Source organism: Falco rusticolus, chromosome 9 (assembly GCF_015220075.1).
Source record: "Falco rusticolus isolate bFalRus1 chromosome 9, bFalRus1.pri, whole genome shotgun sequence".
NCBI classification, from domain to species: domain Eukaryota; kingdom Metazoa; phylum Chordata; class Aves; order Falconiformes; family Falconidae; genus Falco; species Falco rusticolus.
Genome location: NC_051195.1, coordinates 13,586,706 through 13,612,039, shown reverse-complemented (window position 1 = coordinate 13,612,039; position 25,334 = coordinate 13,586,706). Strand labels below are relative to the sequence as shown.

At 42.1% G+C, this 25,334-nt stretch overlaps 1 protein-coding gene across 5 annotated transcripts in view; it reads right to left on the bottom strand.

The window, feature by feature from the left end:
- Positions 1–25,334, bottom strand: part of WAPL (WAPL cohesin release factor) — a 159,860-nt gene that overhangs the window by 58,739 nt on the left and 75,787 nt on the right. For 2 of the 5 annotated variants that reach the window (XM_037400922.1, XM_037400927.1), the window contains exons 1-2: positions 13,676–14,018; positions 9,785–10,308 (exon numbers count right to left, since the gene is read on the bottom strand). In XM_037400922.1, coding sequence (XP_037256819.1) covers positions 9,785–10,286 — 502 coding nt within the window. In that variant the 5' untranslated portion in view covers positions 10,287–10,308; positions 13,676–14,018. Of the gene's footprint in view, positions 1–9,784; positions 10,309–10,923; positions 10,945–12,928; positions 13,162–13,675; positions 14,019–25,334 lie in introns of those variants that run through there. The other 3 variants (XM_037400925.1, XM_037400926.1, XM_037400924.1) reach the window with 3 other exon arrangements.

The window sequence follows — 25,334 nt, the reverse complement described above, 5'->3', positions numbered from 1 at the left end:
GATTAGGGACCCAGTTATAACCACATTTTCCTTACCAGCATGCAGAGAACAGAGAGGTAAGGGAACAGATGAATCAAATCAACTCAGTTTTTCACTCCACCATTTTTCATGATACTTGAAGGAGCATTGTGCCTTTGAAATCTCTCCTGATCACTCCAAGTTTGATTAAAACTGGTTAACAAGTACAAATGTTATCAGGACGTTGAAGAAAACAAAAGGACAGTCAATATTAGCCTTGGTATTTTAAGAAAACATGCTAAGATGTCAAAATATTATCATATATGCAAAATAAATGCTTATTTCTTCTATTTACTCATGGAAGAGATGCCAGTATTAAATGTTAGCCCTAGAAACCTGAGCACCAGGTTAATTTTCTCTCATTTCTAGCAATTCTTGATGAATGCTAACCAAAGTTTCCTCCAAGCTACAAACGAAAGACATATTGCCTTCTACAGCTTTTGCAGCATGACACCTTATGCTCCTTCATTGCTGCGTAACCAGCCTGTAGAAGTCTTCATTTTAATACCAACAGGAACATTACTGAATTATTATACACAGGAAACAAATCTGAAAACTTACACTAGATTTCTTTGGGTATTAACCACGCAAGTTCCCAGAATTCATCATGAACGTAACAGATTAAAAGATTTCATTTCTGACAAACTTTAATATTAAAGGGCATGCAGGTGGCAAGATGCCAGTTTTATATTCCTCTTTTTTATTTATTTCTCTCCAAATAGACCCCTGACTACCAAGATACATGCAAAAGCCACAAAATGAAACACTGAAGAAACTGAGGCAATAAGACTTAAAAAAAGCATATCCTGGGCCTTCAGATCCCTAGTTACTGAGGGCACATATATTAACAGGCCACAGCTCATGAACAGATCACTGACACAGGATGTAGGAAACAGTTTGTTAAGCTCATTATGAGCTACAGCTCTGCCTGATGTTCCTGAACACTTGGAAACATTTATTACGGTTCCATTACACCATCACCAGTGTTCCCAAGCATAAAGCTACATCGCTTTACAACTTTGAAGTCAACCAAGCTAAAGGAAAAGACGAATCTTTACCAGGTGCTTGTATCACATTCCTCATTTCTGGGAAGAGAGCCCAAATGAGACATACACACAGCGTCTTCCCTGGTTTGGACAGAAAAGCAGCAACTGCAGAGAAGCCATGCTTTTCTCCAAATAAGAAAACGAATTTCATTGCAGCTTATCTCTCCTACTTTAGATTGGAAATGAAATGTTTTGGTTGGTAAGGAGAAAAGGTTACAGACTAAACTCCTTTGATCCATTTCCTGCCTATGACTGCAACAGCTGGGAAACACAGAAAAGCTTATGGATACAAAACACACAATTTAAGAAATGGACAAAATTTACTTAGATCCATCATTATCCACTGATGCCCATAAGATCCTGAAAAGCCACACCTGGTAGCAGGCATAACCAGAAGACAAAAAGCATAAGACCCTCAGAAGATTAGACTCTCAAGATCAGTTTCATGATTGACAATTACTGAAACAGCTAAAATTACAGAACCTGCGCATCCACAGCTATGATCACAAATTCTAAGTAATTCCAGTTCTTTACTCAAAATTAGTTCCAAACAAGTTTGCATGCAGGTTGGATAGCCACTGCTTGCCTCTTTGTAGATGTGTTTAGTGGCATCTTCTCTTGCAGAAGAATTCTGCAGAAAAATTCCACATAAAACCCTAAAGTGGTAAGATTTCATTTCCTACCATCAAAGAACTATTTTCCTTAAGAATAATTTGCTTTCCAGCACCCTGAATATCAAAATATGCAAAGTGAGACAGAAGACATCTTTTCTTCTCTCAAATCACCTAGATGCAGCCTTTCAGTTTGGTAGCACAGTGTTCAGCATCTCTAATAAACCATTATTCTCATCCTGTGAGCCTAACAGATTTTCACACTTGCAGAACATGAACCATGCTGCTGCTGTTAGCACAACATCCCACCGTGCTGCGGCTCCACCCTGTGAAAGGCTGAACCCTAACCTCCCCATTACTGCTTCTCACCTTGGACCCCTGCTTAAGCCATAAGTAGTAATTCCTTGTACACTTTTTCCCACTGGGAAAATACGCTACCAGTGGGCATTCTGAAAGGTGGTCTTATGCTGGCACAGAAATGATACCGCCTGTCAGCCAGCACACAGCTTTTTTTTTTTTTTTTTTTAAATCCTTGCATTTCAATGGAAGTGGAAGCTTTTCACAGGGATGCAGGCTGACATGACCACCTTCCTTCTTGTGCAGAAGATACAAAGCTCACCACTTGCCTTTATCTTGGGCAGTTTCCAGTGGTATGGGAAGATGCTGTTTTTTGAAGTAATCTAGCTGCTTTTCCTCTCCTCTTCTACCTCTTCAGCTAGCAATCATTAGATATTCCACCTGATCACTTGATCTTTCATTGTACCTTAAGTCACCGTGTATCTCAATACCACCTTCACACCAATCTATACACACACCCCTAGCCAAACCATGCATAGTGGTGTGTCCAGCACAACTGCCTTCCCAGCAAACATTTTGGGGGAAAACCACCAAACCTCAAAATTACTGATTTACCCCATCATTCCTGAAGGCATTTCCTCCTCAAATTAAAATATAGCTAAAAATTAACCTAGGCTTCTTATCATCAGCTATATGCAGCCTCCCAATTTCTATCAAATCAAAGCCCTATAACTTCCCTTGCACTTTGGCCTTTTTTGTTTTCCCAGGTAAGCATTTTTGTCCAAGTTGTACCTATAGCCTTGCAGCTTGTCTTTCACAGCTGAAATAACTATCATTCCTCCCTCATTCTTTTTTCTAATCTTGTTTAAAAATCCTCTACAGCGTTCTGAAAATATAGTCTGTTTTTCTTCTGGTGAATATACACTTACAAGACAAACATGACTTTTTTTTTTTAACATTTCCTCACATCTGTGTCTATCCACATTCATAACAATATAAATTATAATGGGACTCTACAGACACTGATGTTTCATAAAAACTGAACATACCATGCAGCACGTTATCAATGCCCACACCCAACTTGCACACAAAGTCCACAACTTGCTCAGATGAAGGACAAACTGCAGTTCTAGTAAACAACGCTGAAACCCCTTCCCTACAGAAAGAAAACTATTTTACGTCTTCCAGCAAAGAATTAGAGCTTTGAAGAGCTGTACAACACTGCAAGCAACACTATTTGGTCAGAAATCTAAAAATAAAATGGTCCTGAAGAGAGTAGAAATTGTGCAACATCAAATCCAGCCATCAGAAGAGCTGCTACACTCTGTAACCGAAGAGTTGTCAGAGCCTGAACTAGCTCTACCACATGTTCACCTCTGATGGAAAAATCCAGTGAAACAGACACATTCTTCCTCACTGGTAGCTCAGAAGGGCATCTTTTGCTCAGAGCAGCAGGAGAAAGCTGATCCAGGAAGCAAACTACTTCCCCCTTGCAGAGAAAATAAGACAAAGTGTCATGGGCAATACAAGGGGCTGCCACACACTCAAAGAGCTTGTTTTCAGAGACTTCTGTAGTGTAACTCCTCATGCAAAAAGTATTAAAGCATATTATAACATAGTAGCACTAATAACTGTCAAAACAAATGAATCCTTAGACTAAGCCTGCATTCAGACACTACTTATAAACATGTTGAAGTACTTTACTGAATAGAGTAGCAGTTTCTTAATAGGAAATACAAGTTAAGTTTGAGCCTGAAAAACATTTTCCATGCAACTAATAAGATCTCAGCAGTTTGAACCTGAAATGGCTTCCTTACGAACTGTGTTCTGCTTTCCTGCAGGCTTTGGCCCACTTAAGAGGTAAGCACATTAGAAGGTTTTTTCTTCTACAAGCACTAACCAACTGTTTTCAATGCAAAGTTACTTCAGCTTCTTAAACATGAAAGAAGTTAAGGACCAGTCAAAAGTTTGACCTTTTAAAAACTAACTGTTCACTGTACAAGTCCATAAATAATGACTGATTTTAAAAGTATGGATTCCAAAAAAAGGTATCAAGAATCTCACTGTTGTTGTGGAAAGGGGAGCAGTAGATTGAGGGGGAAGAAAGTTTTGTGCACTCTGTACATGGACATACACAGCATGCATTTCCCCATCGTTAGGAAAAAAATGTTACAGAAATCAGAAGACTCCTTCCTAAACACTGGGGTCTTCTTCCTGTATTGCTGTTTTAGCAAACCAGTATAAATACTGAAATGTAAACAGAATTTCAATCTTTTCAGAGTTTTGAAAAACACCCAAGAAAAAAAAAAACACAAAATTTTCCAAGTATCAGGGTAATACCAAAGCAAAAAAAAAAAAAAAACCAACAAAAACACAAACCAAACAGAGAACAATTATCACAGTAGTTTGAACTTGGGCTACTGACACAGCAAAAAAAAAAAACGTGTGCAAGGGAAAAAGGGTTATCTTAAAAAGGGGGAAACATAACAAAAGCAAATGAAGAGGGGACTTGTAGATACACTCTGGCTATCCATATATCCAGCATAACTACTGCCACTTAAGCTAACTTCGAAACAGTGAAATTCTACGGGCATGCATTATTTTCTGGCAGCCCTCTCCCCTTCTATCAGCTTCCTAATGCTTTGAGCCAGCCAGAGCACAGCTGCAGTTCTTTTTAATCATGGTTGCTGCCAACTGTCTCTTTAGACAGCCAAACGCTCAGACCTCATTCAGTTTCCCCAAACTTTTTGCTTCATTTTTGGACAGAAAATGACTACACTGAAATTATTCCTCAAGAGGTAAATACACTGCACTCAACTCTGCAGAAGAAGAAAGATAAGACGACTCAGACCTAACCACTATCTTAAATGTCCATGTCACCATTAAACACAAAATAGAAGCTCTAAAGCGATTTGAAAGGAACACCCTGGCAAATCTCGTTGTCAAACATAATTATGTAACAAACTTGCAATTGAGAAGTTGAAATTTAACTCTAAAGATAGGGCTCCCCCACCCACGTAATCAGGATGCAGAGGCTTTGCAGACATGTTCACTTATGTACTATCAGGGTAGTCTGTCAGGAACAGACCTGGTGACTTGAAACTATTTTCTTTCAGGGCAACTATTTTCTGCAAATACTCTATTCACTCAGTACTCTTTCTAAGCAACTAAACACAAATAGATTCTGCACATTGGGTCGTGAAGTAGTTAAGCACAGATGTATCCCTTCACTCCTGCGCTGCATAAGCACAAGTTATTAAGGACTACATTTACCATTTTGATTTGCTACCGATATGGGCCAAAGACAGCATTAAGAAATAGCTACAAACACAAAAGAACTGAATAGCAGACCATGGGCAAAAGTTTCCTTAAAAGCACCAAGAGCAAAACCACTTTCAGAACAAAGACTTGCTTGAATACCAGGACACAGTAACAAATGACATGATGCAGAATAGCTATTTTCATAATTACTCTAAATATTAGGGGAGGGAAAATAAAAAAAAGTATCACAAATACTTCGCATGCAATAATTCGTCTTTTAATCTTAAAAAGCTTCAAAGGGCACTGCTGAGGCAATAACCACAAAATCTGTACTTAGCATCACAACACAGCAGAAAGGGATACTATTCCTATATTTCCTCTGTATTCTGAAAAGACATTTTAATCCATCCTTTTTTCTATTTCTCCACAGCAAGCAAAATATATTTTGAAGAAATAAATTCACAGGCTTTAAAACACATCAGACTTAATCCACACCCAATTAAAATACTTCTTGGTTAAAAGCATCATTAAATACCTCATATTTTAACTTATAATTAACATTAAAAAGTAATATTATTTCATAGTCCACAAACAGGAATATGAAGTGTGCAAAGACGAGAGACATCATTCAACCATTTGAGACATCTCCCCACCCACACGTGCCTTCTTTGATGAACAGCATCAACATCTTGGACAAGACCTTCCAAAGGCTTGAGTTAAGTTACAGAACTCAGCACTGTGGCACACAGGCAAAAGACAGCAGGTGACCGCACCATCCAGAGTCAAAACGCAAGAATGCCAGACGCAGTATTTCCCTAAACTGAAATAGCCAGAGTTAGGGGAAAGTAGTTATCCTATCTGAAACACACTCATACACTAACATAATTATGAAATGCCACACCACTTTTTTTCAATGCATCAAGCTTTGACTTCAATTTTCATCTGAAAAATCGCACTAAGTTAATTTCAACATAGAAACAAAGATAAATATTCTAAGAACAATTTTTTTAAAACTAGCACCTCACAGTTTGCTCTGCCAGGCAGTACGTGTTTTTGTATTAAAACTTGGTGCAGCCGAATTTAGTGCGATATACTATTTGGCTTTATGCCTTACAGAATAAGCTTAACACTTAAAAAAAACAAACACAAAAAACCCACCAAGGTGTTTCAGAAATGCAAGTAAGTATTGCTCTGCAGGTTTTCACCTTATCCTACTGCAAGACCCTCATAAAAAAACCTACCAAGTCCTCCTAACTTAAGTGATGTAACAGTAACTATTAATACTGAATATTCTTTTGCTATTTCTAATTTAACTAAACTCCTACTATCTGTAAATTACCCGTTATGTACATGATTACTAATGAACATTCTTCCAACAGTATTATGTCTTGATCAAGCAACATTAGGGTAAGATTATGAGAAGCTTTCCATGTTAAGAGCTTCTCAAAGCCTTTAAAATGAGACTGTTACAAGCACTAGCTGAAAGCTATTAAAAAAAAAAAAAAAAAAAGAGACAGACCAGTAAGTCATACCATTTTAAATAAAAGATACAGATCCTCCACTGTGTTACACAGTTGCACAAGTATCAGAATGATCAAAAACATGGACTGCTTTCTAACAACAAACGTTACTTAAAATTAACTGCCTATTGCATCACCTTCATTTTAATGTCCAAAGAAATGGACATTGAGGCAGGACAATACATTTGGGTCAGAATTAGCAGCCTATACTGTAGCTCTCAGCTTGCCCATAGCCTCGTTAAGTCACAGTTTCCACCTTATTCTAACTCTTAACCTTTTTTCACCTTGGTTAAGAACTACAATACAATGATGGCACATATTATCAGGAAGTCATGAGACATTAATTCATGCACTGTCTAGTCACTATCAGGACAAGGACTAGCAATTGCACTTCAAACAAGTTAACAAGCACTTTCATGAACATGAACCAATGTAGCCTAGTTTCCTACTCCTAGAGATCCACTCTTATATGTGGGTTAAGGTTGAACTCAAGTTGTAGTGTCTCTCACACTGATAATAATAATATTGTTCTATCTACTTGCCTTTTTTTTTTCCCCCCTTCCCTTTCTTTCATCTTCAGGAATAGTAGAGCTTGCTGTCTCAAGCCCTTTGAATAAATCTGGTTGAACCTGGTGGAGTTCAAGAGTGACCAGGCAGAGGAAAATGGTTATGGGGAGAGCCAAGACATGTAAGCAGTAGAAGTACATACGCTATACCTTATTGTTACTCAATTTTTCTTCCCCAAGGTCCCTCTTCCCCCATACCCCCACCCCCAAATCAGTAAAATTAACTCCCTCCAGTTCTGAAAGATAACCTCATACCATCAAACTTTACCTAGCAGTCACTATAACAACAAAGGCTTTGACGTACCTACATTTACACTGGATAACTATACCACTAATTGCTCAGCGTTCTGAGTGATGTACTCTGAGACAATTCTTCTTTATTTTGGATCAGTCTACACACAAGCATAATAACTACTTAAATCAGATCCAAGTTTCATTTACACTAACAGTCCAAAATAAACACTATCAACAGTCTTGGTTTCCTTACCCTTATTTAAAGACCCTCCTAGGATATTCCGTACAGATTCATTCTCAGATGAATGTAATTCCTGAAGAAAGCTATGAAATGAGTTTTTGCCTTCATTTGACTGGATGTAAACAGAATGTAATGTATCCTTAAAGAACAGCACCATTGGATCAAGATCCACCTTGTCCTTCATTGCTTCCGGGAGAACTGCAGTCAGTAACAAACACTTCAGGAAAGCACACAAGAACAGAATTCACTCAGCCACCTGTGTTTAATTCAGCCTCCCTCTCCGCATCCAGACCACCACCACACTCAACAGCCACTGATGGACTTCTCCACCAAGATTCATCAGCTTCCTTCCTTTCAGAGCTGTACATATTTATGGTATATATAGCATTGTCTAACAAGGAGTTCTAGAATTTAAACTAGCATCATATTTAAAAGTTATTCAGCGCTAAATACTGTTATTTTATTAATTTCCACAATACCGGAACCAGGAAGCATGTTCCTCTGGGCTTTTCACACACTATGAATTTTCACAATTCTATCACGTTTCTCCCCACAGTCCTCACATTTTCTTTTCCAACCTGAAAAATACTGTTCTAACAAAGCTTTTCTGCATTGGAACCATTTCACTGTAAAACCTGCGCTGCTACAATCTCTCATTAACAACCAAGGCAAGTCATTACTACTTCTTCTCGTTGTAAATATTGGGGGATGGATTATTCAATCTCTTACGAAAACTATATTCAAACCTAGCTAAACATAAATTGTATTTCCAGACTGAAGGTGGATCATAGTAACAGATAAATAAACTGCAGAAAACCATATGCAAGTGAAAAATATTTCAGCAGTAAAAATAACAGTAAGATTAAAAGGCAACTACATACGCCAACCGATGTGTCTGTCATGCTACAGTTCAACATTTCTTGGTTCTTCTTGTATTACATCGCTAATAAAATTATCTTGCAAGTAACTGAGCTACGTGTATCTTCCTCTTTTCAGTACTTCTTGTCCACTGTATTACAACTGAACAAGTCCACACAAATTTCTGATCCTAGGGTTAACTTCACGATATCTGAGAATTCAAAGTTACTTAAGTTCTTCTCATTAAAATTGATTATGATAATCCAGAGCAAGCCAGTAGGTGTCATCGCCATCAAGGTTCATCTAATGTGATCTGCCCAATTTTAGAAGCTGTGGTTTCATCGGCCCATTGTATGAAAAATTCTGGTGAGATACAGTAACACGTGATGTTGGCTAAGAATGATGTGAACAAAACCACAGTGATGTTCAGCTCCACAGGGTTTGTGAATTCCCCCTTGAGAGCAGATAGCTTACCAACATTTCAGAGCCTGAAAACAGCCCCTAAAAGATGTCTGACAGAATTCTGTTTCATAGGTCTGGAGGTTTTTATGTACATGTCAATAAAGATGTGCCAATTAAAAAAAAAATATATATACCTTTCTGCAACTGAAGTTCAGAAAACGACTTTTGCCATCCGAATAATTGAATAAGGCAGGTCGTAAGCTGTATTTGCACCTGCATGTTAGTAACGATGTACCCCCACTAAATTAAAGCCAGAAACTTCAGAATAAAGCATTCTATTATCACCAAATCATCACTCTTCAAAATACATTTTTAAAAGGGTTAAAAAAACCACAAATACACTGAGCTCAGAATAAATTTCAGAAAAGGAATATTGTTACTCTGTTCTATTCAAAGCAGACTAACATACTACGTTGACTCTAAAGCACTGTATCTCAACTCCCAGATGTAAGGATTAGGGTGCCAAGGATCTCAGACCAATATGTAAAATGCAGAATGCTTCCTGCTGTTTTTAGTTAAATAGTGTATCCTTCACAGTTTCTTACAAGTAAGAGTTAATTGCCCCATGGCTTTATTAGAACATTTAACCAACCCCTGAAAACATGAAGTCTAAATGTAATTTTTAAAATCTGAGGATAACAGAACTATCTGGGCAGGTGAGTAAACATACCTGCTGTTACAACTTTAGCGCTGCTGCTTTTGCATTCTCCATCTTCCACATTTTTGCTTGTGCTCTTTTCTTTTGCGAGAGGAACAGTATTGTCAAAAGACATGCCCTTGCTGGATGCAACATTTTCTCCACTGTCTGGCTGATTAATTCTGCTGTTAGCTTCAAGTAGAGGAGTGAAGTCCTCAGACTGAGCAGCTTCACCAGGTTCCAGCTGAGAGGAACTTTTAGCCTGTGACACATTCTTTGAGGACACAGGAAGAGATTCTTCATCACTGTCAAATCCAAATGGATCCTCTGTTACCTCATCTTCAACTTTGGGTTTTTTAGGAACTTCAGAAATATCTGGTTTGACACTGGGCCTCTTCTGTCCTAATTTGGCCATGAAGGTGGTTTCTCCCCATTTTGTACTAAGGGTGGTCCGTTTGTTGGAAAACACTTCGTCAAACTTGGAACTGCCGTTTCCCCCTTTCCGGCTGTAGGTCTTTCCAAATCGGGACGTCATTTTGGCTCCTGTTTCATATTCTCTGTTGGAAAAAAAAAGAAACATAAATTCACCAACTTTGCCGTACAAATGAATGTACTTCCACCCTTTATTGGGCCTACAAACACCAAGCATGTATATTTCACACAAGCAACAGACACATAGGCTGCTTCTTTCTATAGACTAAGTCATTTACATGTGAATGTCATTATGTCAAAAGTTTCTGCCATAAGTAATATATGTACCAACTTAACTCAAAATTCAGTTACTTGAACATTTATAGAACAATGGCACAATGGATCCTTAAGAAAAGTCTGCCATGAATACATTATTTTTGGTATTGCTTTGCTCTAATTTTATTTTTCAAGTGCAGATGGCACTGCTTTCACAAAACATCAGCAGAAAGCTAAACAATATTTTCACCTCATCTGAACACACAATGCTCTGCTACAGCCCAGTAACACAGGTTTTTTTTCAAAAGATTTTTTGTAGTTCGGCTTTAACAAGACTCTTTGTAGTTAAATAAAATACTGTCAAAATATTTCAAGTTGCTATAGATATTTTAAATACTGATTAATCACAAATAACAATGACAACTTCACCCTACGTTCTTCACACACACCCAGGCTCATTTAGCAAGCATATGATTTGGTAATACAATGTGGTTTATGCCATCTGCACAGTCATGGTCAGGACAGGTACACAGCAATCCTCCATGAGTGAATCTGATCGATCAAGGGACAGGAACAAAGAGACACTTCGTAATCCATTTCTAAGATCATGGAGGACACCTTACACAGACCAGCATAACCAAGACTGTTTACTGGCTGCAACAACTGCAGCCCTATTCACAGTTTGCTCTCTTGGAAACATAAAGTTTAAATATGAACAGATTAAACAGGAACACATTTAAACAGTTCCCTGCATGTGTTCTATTCCTACTTTTGTTTAACTCAAGAAGGAAGACAGACTACTTTGTTTCTTTTTCCCAAAACAAATACTTCAATTACTGGACATAAAACCAAAACGACCATATCTGTTTTATAAACCATCTTTTCTCTCTCTTTTTTTTTTTTTTTGGTTTGGTTTTGTTTTGGCCCAAACACGAATAGGAAATTGGAATTCTTTATAGTCAGTCTGAATCTAATCAAGTCCATCTTTCTCTCTGACATTACTCTGCATACTGGAGAGAAGTCTGTTAACAAAGGGGGCATTTATTTTAATGACAGAATCAAAGAAATTCAACTTTTAAAGTGTCAACTGCCTTCATATATAGTAAATTATATGAAAAATAGTGCTTAAAGTAATTGTTAATAAATTTATCACATGATCCATTTGTTCAAGACAACTGTTTTTATTAGTATTCCCCTCAATATGCATTACACCATCTTTCTTGCATATTTTAGTTTTCACCTCGATAGTCCAGAGTTCCTCAACCTGAAGTGCTAGACTAGCTTCTGCCAAAAATCGCCAGACTGGTTTCCAGAAATGTCATTCTATCACTTCACTCTAGCAAGATTGTCTTACTAATAATAGTCTCCTTTTATCAGACCAGGCCAACCTTCACTTATCATAGGAACTGAGCAATTCGTCGGGTCATCTATGTTTGAGCAAATTTTGAGTGAACTAAAAATATCAAATTTGAACTTCAGAAGTTTACCACATGGCTGGTGTTGCAATGCAGAAGAGATACAGGAAGCACCACTTCGGGAAGCACCCTTCTGCCCGGCAGTTTAGCATAGGGATGGTAAAGACATGTGCTTATCTACTGACCAGAATTCTGCTGTGAAACATCATTTTGCAGATGGCTTCTGGCTACTTCTAGGAGACGTTACTCTTTAACCCCACCTCCACCGTCTTTTTCCCCACAGTGTCATCAGTCTACTCTGTGCTGCTCCAAACGCATCGTTGCCACACTTTTTCTTTTTTTGCTCCCCTGTTAAGAGGCCCTAATTTCCTATTTTGCAAAGACCAAAGCTAAAACTTACCCACATACTTCAGATAAAAAACAGTACAACAAATCCAACTCAGTAGCTTCAGTTTACTGATGCTTGAAAATATTTAGAACCATAACTAAAATATTTTATACCATAAAGGCCAGTTTTTAAAGCTATAGAAACTAAAGTGAAGTATTTATGAAAAGCTCATTTTCTACACAGCTCTTACAAATAAAACCCCTGAAGTAACTTCACTTACCACCATCACACTTTCTTCCCCTAAACCCTGACTCAAATAAGTATTTCCAACACTACATTCCCAGCAACTGCAAAAATAATGGCAGACTTAAATTACGACTTGCGGCTTGCACTTTTAAAGAGATGATTCCTTTAGTCAAGAGAACTTTATTTTCCAGAAATACAGCCTTCTGAATCTACATTTTGCTATTTACAAGTTTAAAAATTATGATCATCTCACAAAAACTCACAGAAGTATTCAATATGATGTAAATGGGTTAAAAGCCGAGTATCAGGAAAACATAAATACACTACGCTATAAATTCGTATCTTAGATTGAAATTAAAGATGGGGAAATAGACAGGTACCTCCTTACAGGGGAGCATCAGCAGAACAGGATTTCTACCCTTTACTGACAATTCTCTCTTGCTTTTCACCCAGTGTGAAATAAAAACCTCGGCCAACCGCCACCCTGTTTCCACTCCCTACCTCTCTCTCCTGCATTGCGCTGCGATATCCGGAGCAGTGCAAGAAATGCAAAACACAAGCAAAAACCTGACCCCTAATTCTCGGGCATTTCCCAGAGCCAGCGGGGCGGCCCAGCCGGCCCCGGCCGCCCGCAGCTCCCCGGGGCGCCCATCGGCCACCCCCGCTGGCGGCTCCTCGCTACACCGCTCCTCTTACATAACCGAGAAAAAGCGAAATAGCTTAAATGCGCGGAGGCAGAGAAGGCTGATGAAATCCCACGGTGACAGTTTCTTTTTTCCTCCCTCCCCCTGCGGCGGGGGGGTGGGGGGGAAGGGAGGGGGTGCTAGCGGAACCGGGTCACCCCACCGTGCACGCCCGGCCGTTTCTGATGTCATTTCCCTTCCTGCCCGGCCCCCTCCCCCCGCCCCACAGGCACACCGGCCCCCACGGCGGCAGCCCCCGGCCCGCAGCGAACGGCGGAACCCGCCGGCTTGGCGGGCCGCACCGCCCCTACACCCCCCCGGCCACGGCCCGCGCTCCGGCCCCGGGCCGAGCCCCGCCGCCCCCGCCCCGAGAACTTCCCGGCGGGCCGGGGGCCGCGGCCCTGCCACACGCCCCGCCGGGCGGCCGCCGCCCCGGAAGCGGGACCGCGCCGGGGGCAGCGGCCGGCGGCTCGTACCCGCCGGGGTGCCGGGGCCTGCTCCGCGGCCCGCACAGGCCTCGGGCGCCGGGCGGCCGTCCCCGGCCGTCCCCTCGGCCGGCACCTACCTCGGCGTGGGTCGTGACGGCAGGGGCGGGCGGGCGGCGGGAGCCCGGGCGCGGGCCCGGCGCGTTCCGGGCGGCGCCGCGGATGTGGCTCTCGCCGCGGTTTCTGGCCGCCGATCTACCGCCTGCTAAAGGCGCTCGCCAACGGGACGCTTCCGCCCCTCCCCCGGCGGCGGCGGCACCCTCCCGGGGTGGCGCGGGCGTTAGGGCCCCCGGCGCCGCCTCCTCCGGCGCCGCTTCCTCCGCGCGGGGATTATCGCCGCTCTCGGGACGGGGCCCGGGACCATCTCTCCGCCATTTGCCCCGCTCCTTCCGTCACTGCGCGTCCCACGCCCGGCCGCCGCCCGCAGCCAATCGCACCCCGCCTTACTCAACCGACGGCGGCGCCGCCGCGCATGCGCCCGCCCCGCTGATGCCGGCCCGCCCCGCGCGGTGCCTGCTGGGAGCCGTAGTGCGGCGCGGGCCGGGCCGGCCGGGGGACGCCCCTCCCAGCGCGGGGTCCCGCAAGGCCCCTCCGCGCTGCCCAGGGCCCGGCGCGGGGCTCGGCCGTCCGGCGCTGCCCCGAGGCGACCGGGAGGGCGCGGCCTGGCGGGACCCGCCGCCTCCCCCGCGGCGGCCTCCGCCAGGGCCCGCACCCCCGGGCCGTGCGGCCGCCGCGGTTCTGGAGGCGGGAGCCTGGCCCCTCCGCCGGCCCAGGCCGTGGGTCCCTGCGCGGGGCCCGGAGTCTCCCGGGGCTGCCCCGGCGGGGCTGGCGGCGGGCAGGGGCTGGGGCAGCCGCAGTCGAGGTCAAGGCCCTTCGTAGGAGTTTGGGAGCGCGGCGGGCAGCGAAACACCCCTGTGGCGACTCCGTTAAAAGTTTTACGCCGACAGCAGCGGGCAGCCTCCCCGGGGAGGCGAGCCCCTTCCTCGCCGGGCAGGTCTCTGGGTACTCACAGCGGCTGCACAGCCCCCAGCCGTTACATCCGCCCCGGGGAGGAAACATGCGCTGCGGAGAGGTCCCATGGAACAAACGTGGTGCGGACTGTGAAATCGTGGCTTTCACATGCTCCTTCCACACGCACTAGCTTATACAAAGAAGTTACATCCACCCACGTACATTCTATTTATGCACACCTTTGAGACTTTAATTAATGATACACTCCGTGTGTAGCGCAAAAAAAAAAAACTCCGCGGAGGTAGTGTCATACAACAAATACATGTAGGCATCAAACCACCCTCCAATCCACTATTGTGTATTCTGTAAGCAGTATTTTGTAAAATGCTTGTGGAATAGAAAACTAAGAATGCACTACTAGAAAAGCAGTGCATCACTCTCAGGTATAGTCCGGTCATTTTTCAGAGGCGTGAGGCACTCAGGAAAGAAAAGCAACCAAAAAAACCTCTACAACCTTGGAACCTTCTATGGTTTCACAACACGTGATTGTTGTAGCCATCTGTTGTTTGAGGAAATGGTTTACAAGACAGGTCCCAAATACAAAATGAATTTAAAAAAAAAAATAATAGGTTGATTTCACTGCACAGAAGAGGTTAGAGTCGTCTCGATACTTCTAGTTAAGAAACATTACTTGTTTCTTAATTTTACATTTAATTTACCCAATGCAAAATTACTGGCTTTCAATAGAGAGAGGCAGGACTATGGTTTCGTTTAGTGACCCTGTAAGTAAATCGATTTTTGGCCTTTACCTGCTATCTATTGATGTAATTTCCATTTTAGTTATTACTTCTGAAGAATGAACACACTCTGAATGTGCTCCCTAAAGCCAGCGTACAACTAGTGCTAGACAAAGTAAAAATAAACTAGACTGGGCCTTGTGATGGGATGGACAAGGTTGATTTGAGATACAGTGGAGATTTGTGTTGTATTTCAAAGAAGGCTTACAAGTTTATCTGTATCTAACCACCCGACTCTGTTATTGAAGAGCTACTGAAAACAGGTTAGAAATTTTAAAATACATAATTTGAATACAAAAAGTAAGGAGATTTTTTTTTCCTGTGAGTATTCTTGTATCAGAGCTTCTAATTAGCTTGTTTAAACTTCAAGAGTAAAATGGATAGTGAAACCAGTTTGAGTTTTGCATTCTGTTGCATGAGTCTAAAAGTCTTATTTGGTGACTAACTGATCTGTCAGACAAAGAGGAAAAAACAGTACTGTGAGACTCTATCATACTTGGAGGCTGTGTGGAGGTCTTTACAGCATTTGAAAAAAATTGTCCGGAGAACCAGAAAAGGTGAAGAATATGCCCAGAGTGAGGCAGGGACACCAAAAAACTATTTAGAAATAACTTTATACCCGAATAGAAACTAAGAGTTGAAATTAAATTAAATACATTTCTAACTTAAAGCCTGGGCTACATAAATCACTTAAACAGTAATTTAGAGAACTTTTCAGTATAGTGGTAATAACTGAATGTTATTTGAAAGCTGTCACGCATCCTGTACTCCCTGGGCTAGCTTCATATGTCCAACAGTATTTTCAGTCTTTGTAGAATCCCTGTACAGAGTAATCTAAGACACTGCAGATTCATGCTCACGACGGAGTTTCACATGCCTAACTGAGGATAAACTGAACTAATTTATGTGCTGCCTATCCTATCTTGGGTATCAGCAGAAGCCTAGAAGTCTAATAAAACTTTTTACTTAGATGATGATGGAAAACAAACATGCTTAAGAACAGCAGAAATGGGCCAAATTTTCTGCACCTAGCTTACTTTAGATATTTCTGAAAATTTCATACCTTGTAACTTAATAAGCTTGGCAATTAACATGTTAAGCTTTGCCATTTCCATTTTCACCTAGCTCACCTCAAATATGTAAGTACAAAGACAGAGCAAAAGCTATCTATGTTGGGCAGTAGATAAGTTTAATTCTCAAAGAGGGTAGAATTCAACAGGCATCTTATGCTTTCTGTGGAATTCTATTATTGAATTCCCTTCACAAAAAAACAACACAAAGTCAACCATAGAAAACCTTTCACAAAAAAAGCAGCACACAAAATACTCCAGTTTGGCATTTGCCTCCATAAGAACAGCAGCAGGAGGTAAGCAGCTATCTTACAGCTTCAGCTTTTCCACCTTGAAAACTTTTCTGGGAAAGCCAAAGTGACTCCTACAGCTTCCTATAGTGTTCCTTTACTCCCCCCACAAGAAAAACTAGCATCTTTACTATTTATAATGAAGTCAGAAAGCCCGGAAAACCACAGCTCAAATACATCAAAGCAGGACATGAGAGATAAAAGTGTAACAGTAGAAAGAATGTACAAGAAGGACAGAAGAGTTACTTGAATACATCGCACCTTAATATACACTAAAACCCTCCCAGTTCTCTTTTCAAGGTTCTGTGCTGAGATCTCTGTGTGGGGAACAAACACAGATTTTTCAAAATGAGCTGTAGCCTAGTACGGAGCCTTTCACATAATTCAGTCTTGAGGCAGCTATTAATTAAACTGTTTCAGTTTCTTCCAAAAGAAAACAGAGGCAATGCAGTAGGAAAATCGAAGATTTCCTGTGCAGCAGATACTCTGGGGGAAGATGAAGTCAGTCATATCCTTCCAGAAGCTGTCAGGAAGGCTTCTCAGCGCTGCCTCATGGACAAAATTAAAGCAAGGCTACAAACAGGCTTTAAAAGGACCACAGCAGTAGGTATCTTTCATACCAAGTACATAAATGAACAGCATAACGCATCCTTGCTCCACTCCTTTTCCTACAAAAGGATAAGCTAAATAACCCATTGCCCTGCTTCCCTGTGAAGTGCTGCCCAAGAAGCAAACAGTAGCTGACAGGAAGGCTCTCCCCATTACTCCTTATACCCAGACCGCTCCTCTCACAACCATGAAAACCAGTGGCCCCTCAATCCACTCCACATCTTCCCCTTTGCCTCTTTCCCATTCTTCTGTGTCTCAGCCTTGTCACTATTTGCCTCCTAAGTTCTCTCCTGCTTCCTATAGTACTTCCTTCCTTGCCTCTTGTCCAGGTGGAAAGGGGTGGGGGAGAAAAAGGTCTCCTGCTGCTCTTGCTGCGTTCACAACTGCTGCAGTGCTTTCATGTCCCAATTAGTGCCACTTAAAATGCTAAACATTTCAGTGTGTTTTGCTTTTTCTTTGCAAAATGTCAGTCTTCTCCAGTTCCTGTCCTTCAACTGTCATGTGGCATGCATGGGTGACAGCACTTAGAGCTTCGCCATTTCGGTTCACTGGGGCTAGAATTTCCCCCTTGCTATTTGCATAGCAAAGATGAAGGGAGGGTAAAGAGACACATTAAGTAACTAATTATTGTGCTTTAGTCAACCTTTCTGAAACAGCTCTGAAAATAGTCATTTATAGATTAGTATCGCTACTAATGTGTGCCAAAGCAAGTTCAGCAACACCACTTGCAGCAGCATGAAGCAGGCGAGAACAGCTGGGTTGCACTGAGAGCTGCAGCGGCTGGGTCAGAGCAGATGTGATGGTTTGACCCTGGCTGGGTGCCAGGGGCCCACCGAGCAGCTCCATCACCCCCCTCCTCAGCTGGGCGGGGGGAAGAACATAACAAAAGGCTCTGTGGGTCAGGACAGGGACATCACTCAGCAATTACTGTCACAGGCAAAACAGACTCAACTTGGGGAAATTGGTTTAATTTATTACCATTCAAATCAGAGTAGGGTCACGAGAAGTAAAAATCAAAACTTAAAAACACCTTCCCCCACCCTTCCCTTCTTCCCAGGGTCAACTTCACTCCCAGTTTTCTCTGCTTCCTCATCCCGAGTGATGCAGGGGGACGGGGGCTGGGGTCAGTCCCTCACACGCTGTCTCTGCCGCCCCTTCCCCCCATGGGGAGGGTCCTCGCACCCTGCCCTGCCCCAGCGTGGGTCCCCCCGTGGGTGCAGCCCCTCAGGCACACGCTGCCCCAGCCGGGGTCCCCGCGGGGTCACAGCCTCCTGCGGGCACCCACCTGCTCTGGTGTGGGACCCTCCCGGGCTGCAGGTGGGGATCTGCTCCTCCATGGACCCCCACGGGCTGAGGGCACAGCCTGCCTCACCGTGGGCTGCACCGCGGGCTGCGGGGGAACCTCTGCCCCGGTGCCTGGAGCCCCTCCTGCCCCTCCTGCGTGACCTGGGGCTGCAGGGCGGCTGCTCTCACACAGTCTCACTCCTCTCTCCAGCGGAAGCTTCCATGGCGAAGTTTTTTCCCCTTCTTAAATACATTATCCCAGAGGCACTGCCACCATCGCTGATGGGCTTGGCCTTGGCCAGTCGTGGGCCCATCTCAGAGCCGGCTGGCATTGGCTTTGTCAGACATGGGGGAAGCTTCTGGCAGCCTGTCATAGAAGCCCCCCCCCCCCCCCCCATCCCCCCTGGCTACCAAAATCCAAACCCACACAAACCCAATAAAGCAGACCATAAACCAGAATATATAGGGAGGGGAGACCTGCAACCCAATGTACAGGGAAGTGTGATTTCTGTCAAGAACAGGGCTTTTCTAAGTGAGGTATTTCCAATGGATAGCATACTGCTAATTTCTGACACTGAACCCTGAGAAGACCGAAAGGCATTCAAATAGGGGACCTTTATACAGGTTTGGATCATACTTTCTCAGTATTTGCATATTGTAGCTGTCTCCTGATAAGAGGTGGTCAAACCAAGGCGTTAAGTTTAGAAACCGAAAGGTTAAAACAAACACTGCTTGACAGAACAAGGGAATGCTTACAGAAATGCAGCAAAGGGCTAGTTCTATGTGATGTAACAAAAAATAATAATAAAAAAATCCCTGGTTCATGGCACTAATGCATTAGACCCAGGCAGCTAGCAGAAAAAGTTGCACTACACCTTCTCTCTGGCCTGCACACCCATCTGTTGCAATCATGTGAGAGGCAGCATTGGCCCTGCGATGTAAAAGCCTCTGGAAAGACTAGTTTGGCTTGATGAACCAACAGTAGTCATTCACCTACGGCTAAATTCTCAGTGGTTGTTCTGTGCAATTTTCTTCCCTAGGTGATCCGCCTGCAAGTCTACTGGAAAAACCTGTGGTGAAATACTAGTGGGAAAAACACTAAGTAGCTTCACCTTGTTATAATCGTCAAGGTCAGAACTTTATTCTGCCATGCAGTTTATCTCAGCAAGCTGTGCTGAGAAAGTAACTAACTGTGCTGTTTCCCACGAAGATTTTACAACATGCCAAGGTGTTTCAGGAAAAAAAAAAAAACTAACCCTCATTTGCAGCTGAGGATGCAGCTTAACTTTAAAAGCAGCAAGGAAAGTCTATGTTTTTTGGTCTGATGAAGTTTCCATTGTTTTGTTATGGAGTAAAAGGGGACTGACTCTCTCAAATGCCTGAGATTTGTTGCAGCCTTATAGAAGGACCAGATTCGATACCAACCTTACCCTCTCCCTGAGGTTTTGTGGTTTTAATACTTTTAAGAATTTGTTTCACATCATTATTGAATTTGTGTCTGTTTTCATGGCAGCAGACTTTTAGGAAAGCTACCAAAATGTGCTGTCATAGTGTTTGTTGGGGAAAGAAAACATGGGAATGCAATAAGCAATTGGTGGTTTAAACTGTTCTTATAAAGTGTCCATTGGTGAGACTGTCATTGTCCTATTCTAGTCCTCCTTCAGCAATAGGGTAGCGACCATTTCTATTGCTTATTTTGCTGATTTGCTCCCTTCACCAGTTAGGAAGGGCATGTACATGACCAACAGGTATATATTATGTTACTTTGTCCTCTTGGTTTTGATTATTAGGTTTGTGTGTGGGCTCTTGAATGCAGATGCTATAATCGCTCTGCTCCCTTTTCAGTTTTTATTTACAAGACTTGTTTTCACCTTTGTATTTCCCAAGTACTTGTTTCTACTTTTTAGAAAGAGTGGAACTTGGCCAGTAGCCAAGCACTTCTACAGCAGTTACAAAACATTAAACCATAGCAATATCAGGTCAAACAACTAAGCTGCTGCACTGAGACCAGTACGTGTGGCCTTAGAGGACTGTGTGTGATGATACCAACAGCAGCAACATCAAGTACAACTGGAAAAGAAAATCCACAGAGAATTAAAACCTGTGGGACTAAAGAGGACTAGATGGACATGTCCCTGAATGTCATGGCAGAATTATGTACTATCTAGCAAATTAAGCTGATAAAATTATAATTAAAAAAATAATTAAATGAAGATTTCCCCATAAGAAGGCAAGAAAATATCACCCGTTTCCTGCTAGAATACAGCCCTGAACAAATTACTTCCACCTTTATTCAAACTATAATGCAGCACTGTGAAGAAAGCTGCCATGTGTTCTGCCTGTTGCACAAGACCCTGGTACATCCTGGGCCATACATGGCGCCAGTTCTGCAAGCCTGTCCACATTTACCAAGGTTCAGTGCATACAATGAATCACGTTCTGTGGAATGGTCAAAGGTCATCCTACAGCACGTAGCTGAGAGCCTGTTAACAAGCGGTGGGCAGAGTACTTCAGAAATGTATTTAAAGAAGATAACAAAAGGCTAAAAGCAACCTGTCTGTTGACTGGTTCTTTAGACATATCAAACAAATGACTCATTACTGGATCTAGCCACATGTAAGTGCAACAGAACAGGCAGTGCATTTACTATCCAAAAGCACATGATTAATCTAATAATACACTGGCCTGCAGCACCCTCCTTATGCTGTAGTTTTCTAGTGGATGTGCAATCTTGAATTCCTGAGATAAAAGTTTACCGTGTAGCACAGTAATTTCTTGCTAAACATTTGAAAGAGGTTGGAGGAATGTATTGATGCAAGAGCTTAGGCTCAAACTAAGGCTGCTTCAACAAACTCAAAATGTCTCCCTGGTGGTTTCCATAAAGAATAAGCCTTTTACTCTACCTGTACAAAAGCTAACTCCCCTTTTATCTGTTGATGTATGATATCAAGTGACTTGAACATCATGTAGTAACCACACGTGTCTTTCAGATAGCAAATACCTGAGCATACCTGAAAGCACATTTCAGTGAAAATACCTTTGCCCATCACCCGCCTAGCAAACACATGACAGACAAGAACTACAGTTCATTAAAACAGAAAAAGGTCATTCCATGCTCTACTTCAGCTCAATCCTAAGCAGTCCTGTTCAGCACAGTGCTGTGTCTTCTAATGCAAGGTATTAGAAGCAAGATCCAGATCTTCAGAAAAACTTCCCTATAATAAAGTACAAGTGCATAAAACCAATGACACATGATTATATAGAATCTTTGGAAATAATTTACATTTAAGACTGGAGGAAAAAAAATCACTGACATCAGTAGGGTTATCTGCTTATTTCCAGAGGTAGGTACCTACAGGCACCAAAAATCGAGCTTCCACTATTTTTCCTCCCTAAATGCTTCCTCACTCTTGCAGAGAGCTGCTCTGTTTCTGACAGGCCCTTCCTGTGCCATTCAGCGCCATGACTCTCTGTAATTTTCAGCACAGGTGGCAAACCCCCTGAAGATTTAGGTCTTTTGGCTTGATTCCCTATGCACCCCCACCCCAAAATGGAAGATTGGGCAAAGGCTGAGGAATCACACAGGCACTGCTAGCTGGCTTCACCTTTGCATCGAATCATCACTTTGGTTATTATCAACTCGGGCCAGATTCAGGCATGCTGCAGAGAAAAAAAAAATAATCAGAATTTGTTCTCAATCCATTGAATTATCCACCAACAGTTACCAGTAGCTGAGACAAGAAAAAAACATTTGAAAGAGCACTGGAGTTCTTCCTTTTTATTGGATGTATGTCAACATGTACAAATATTGAATGTTTTTCTATGAAATAAAGGTTCAATTAAGCAGAACAGAGGTTTTAAAGTAATAATAGCTCTCTGCTGGACTCCAGTGACATCTACTGGTAAATAAAGAAGTTACCAAACATTTCTTGAAAACGTAGCAGCCTTAATTTATGCATCTGCCCTTAGGATCAGTAATAATTTTTTTTTTTTTGGCAGCTCAGGCTAAGAACCATGTCACAATTTGGTATTAGAGTTAATTAAACATTTGGTGTTTATTTTTCAAAATAGGATTTTGACTCCCTTTGATTATTAACTACTTGGAACTGCATTTTTGTCAAGTCATACATTTTGCTATTGGCAGCAGTACATTAAAGTGGTCCAGTAGATTTTTGGCTTACTAGAGTACACTGGGACATGTCTCCAACTATTTCCTTAGTCATTTCATCAATAGAACTACAGTCAAAAAGTAAATAATTTAATACATCTTCATTTGCTTTCAGCTGCATGCATTTTAGCATAGATTCCAAAAGTTAAAATCTCATCAGCAGCACAACCAGCGATCATGGTTTTGCTTCTGACCAATATCTGCTGTTTGTAGGCCTGAGCTGGCTTGTCACAGCTGTATGAGTTTTGTAGGTCATACAGATACTCCTGAATGTAACTTCAGCCAGCACTTGTCAAAGAGTAAATACCGTTGAACTCCTTAAGAGACAGTAGGAAGTCTTCCCCCCTCACCCCCTTCTTTTTCTGTTAGGCAATACAAAACTCAACTTTATCCTCTCACTGTGAGATTTTTATAATGAGCTACTCCTGGAAGGCTTTATTTCAATGGCAAAACAGAAGGAAGAGCCCATCTCCAGTACTATGACTCAAATAAGGCATTTCCAGTAGCCTTCTAGCAAAATAATGGAACAAGCAGCTCTTTCTATGGTGGAAATACATTGTTGTCACATTTCTACATGCCTTTCTGATCAGATCATGAAGCCAAGGGTAACCAATTTCCTTTTCAGATACTTGAAATATTTTATTTAGGTAAAAACTCTTCCTGTGTATCTTTCAAGTTATACAGAGCAACTCTTCAAAAAGCCAAACATGATGCAAGACTTTACACGCAGAAAATGGATGTAATATGCATGATGTACATTCAGAGACACCGCAGCTGCCAGCTGGAACATGCCGAATCAATGCAGTAAGCAAAAGCAGTACTACTGCTCTGTGCAGCAGACTAATGTCTCCATCTACCATTAGGCTCCACTATGCACGCTAGTACAGTGGATGGACATGACTATTTTAATTCAAGACAATTAGCAATCGAGGGTTTTCTTTTGAGGTTGACAAGGAAATAACATACATAAGGTTTTTAAACCACAGTCTCGCCAAACATTTGGCAATAAACATCACTGATACAGGTCTAACCATTCACATTTCATTCAGAAACTTTGCCCCTACTACCTCTGGCAGGCTGAGAGTTGTCTCAGTTTCACCTCTAATGCTGAGGCATTTTCTGATAAGGCTCAGCAAAACCACATACCCTAAGTAAATTTTTCAACTCTTCATCCTGCAAATCCTTCCTTCAAGGAACTGAAGCTTCCTGTGCAAAAGCCTGTTTTGGTAAAGCCTGCCAGTCTCCACTGCAAGCTCTCCCAAGACAACAAAAACGCTGTATGAAGTGGTGAGGAAGCATAGCAACGAGCACCCACCACCACCCAGCAACACAAATCAGCACAGCTCACAAGGTATCAGCCCAGGAATCTCAGAGCAAAGAATGCACAGATCTTTTGGGTACTGAAGTTTAAGTTGAAAAATTGCTCCTGACAGAGCAGCTCAGCCAGATTTGCACAGGCAGGAGTATTTTTCCAGGTTACTGGAGAGCAGATAAAGACAGGTATAAGGTAGCTCGGTTCTGTGGTAGAATACTTGCCAATTAAGTGCTGATCCCAGTACTCAATAATAAAAACTTCTGCAGTAGACTATAAAGAGAATAGTTACTAAAGGAAACGTAGAGACATTATTACAAGTCAGGCTATAAATCTGTTAAGTGATAGTTAAATACACTGAAACATGTCCATAATACTAGATTTGGAAATCAGTGTACATTAATTATGATGAAAAGATATTTCAGAAACTGCAGTATGTTGCAGCTTGAAGATCTGGTGAAAGAATATAGTTCTTTGTTCTTAAACTTGCACGCATGGATGCATCAGACTTCAACAGAGCAGAACTACGCATGAGCCCATGGAAGTCAGATGCTCAGATGTTACTCCCTGGAACTCTGCATTCAGGCCCTGGGTTAGCTGTAACTTCTCTGAAGTGCTCAGTGTCAGATAGAGTCATAGGAAGTTGTCATGGTGACAAGAAAATGCATATAGAAAAAGATGCATATAGAAAGAGCCAGCCCATAAAAATCAAAGACACTTTACATTCATACCTTGACTAAACAGAGATTCACATAATAGAATGTAATTATACCAGGATTAAAGCTTCTTGTAAATTAGATGTTAACTTCTCCACATGTGGAACAAAAAATATTTAATTAAAATTGAAGATAATCCATCCAGTCCTTAGTTAAAAAGAAGTGGGAAGCTTTTCCTGGCAAGTGAGGGAAGCCCAAGTCACCTGTTCCTAAGTTTCCATGTAAACCCAGTAGCTTAAATTTCTCATTATTTCAAAAAAGACAAGCCAAAAGCTATCTTTGAAGTGAACAGATGCTGCACTGTCTTCTTGAAGCTGCACACTTAGGGGCAGATTTGTCATGCAGCTGCAGAATGAAGTCAACAAGCCCGCACTGTTCCAGGGCTGCTATTCAGAACCTTTTGGGCAGCAATGAAAGAAGATCACATCAATTTCATGCTGGTTTTGCTGCTCTACAAAGATATGAGCAGCAGCAGACACAGACACAAATCATGCCTAGATTGCAGGGGAGGAAGATGTGTAAAACTTGTTAGGAAAACAAGG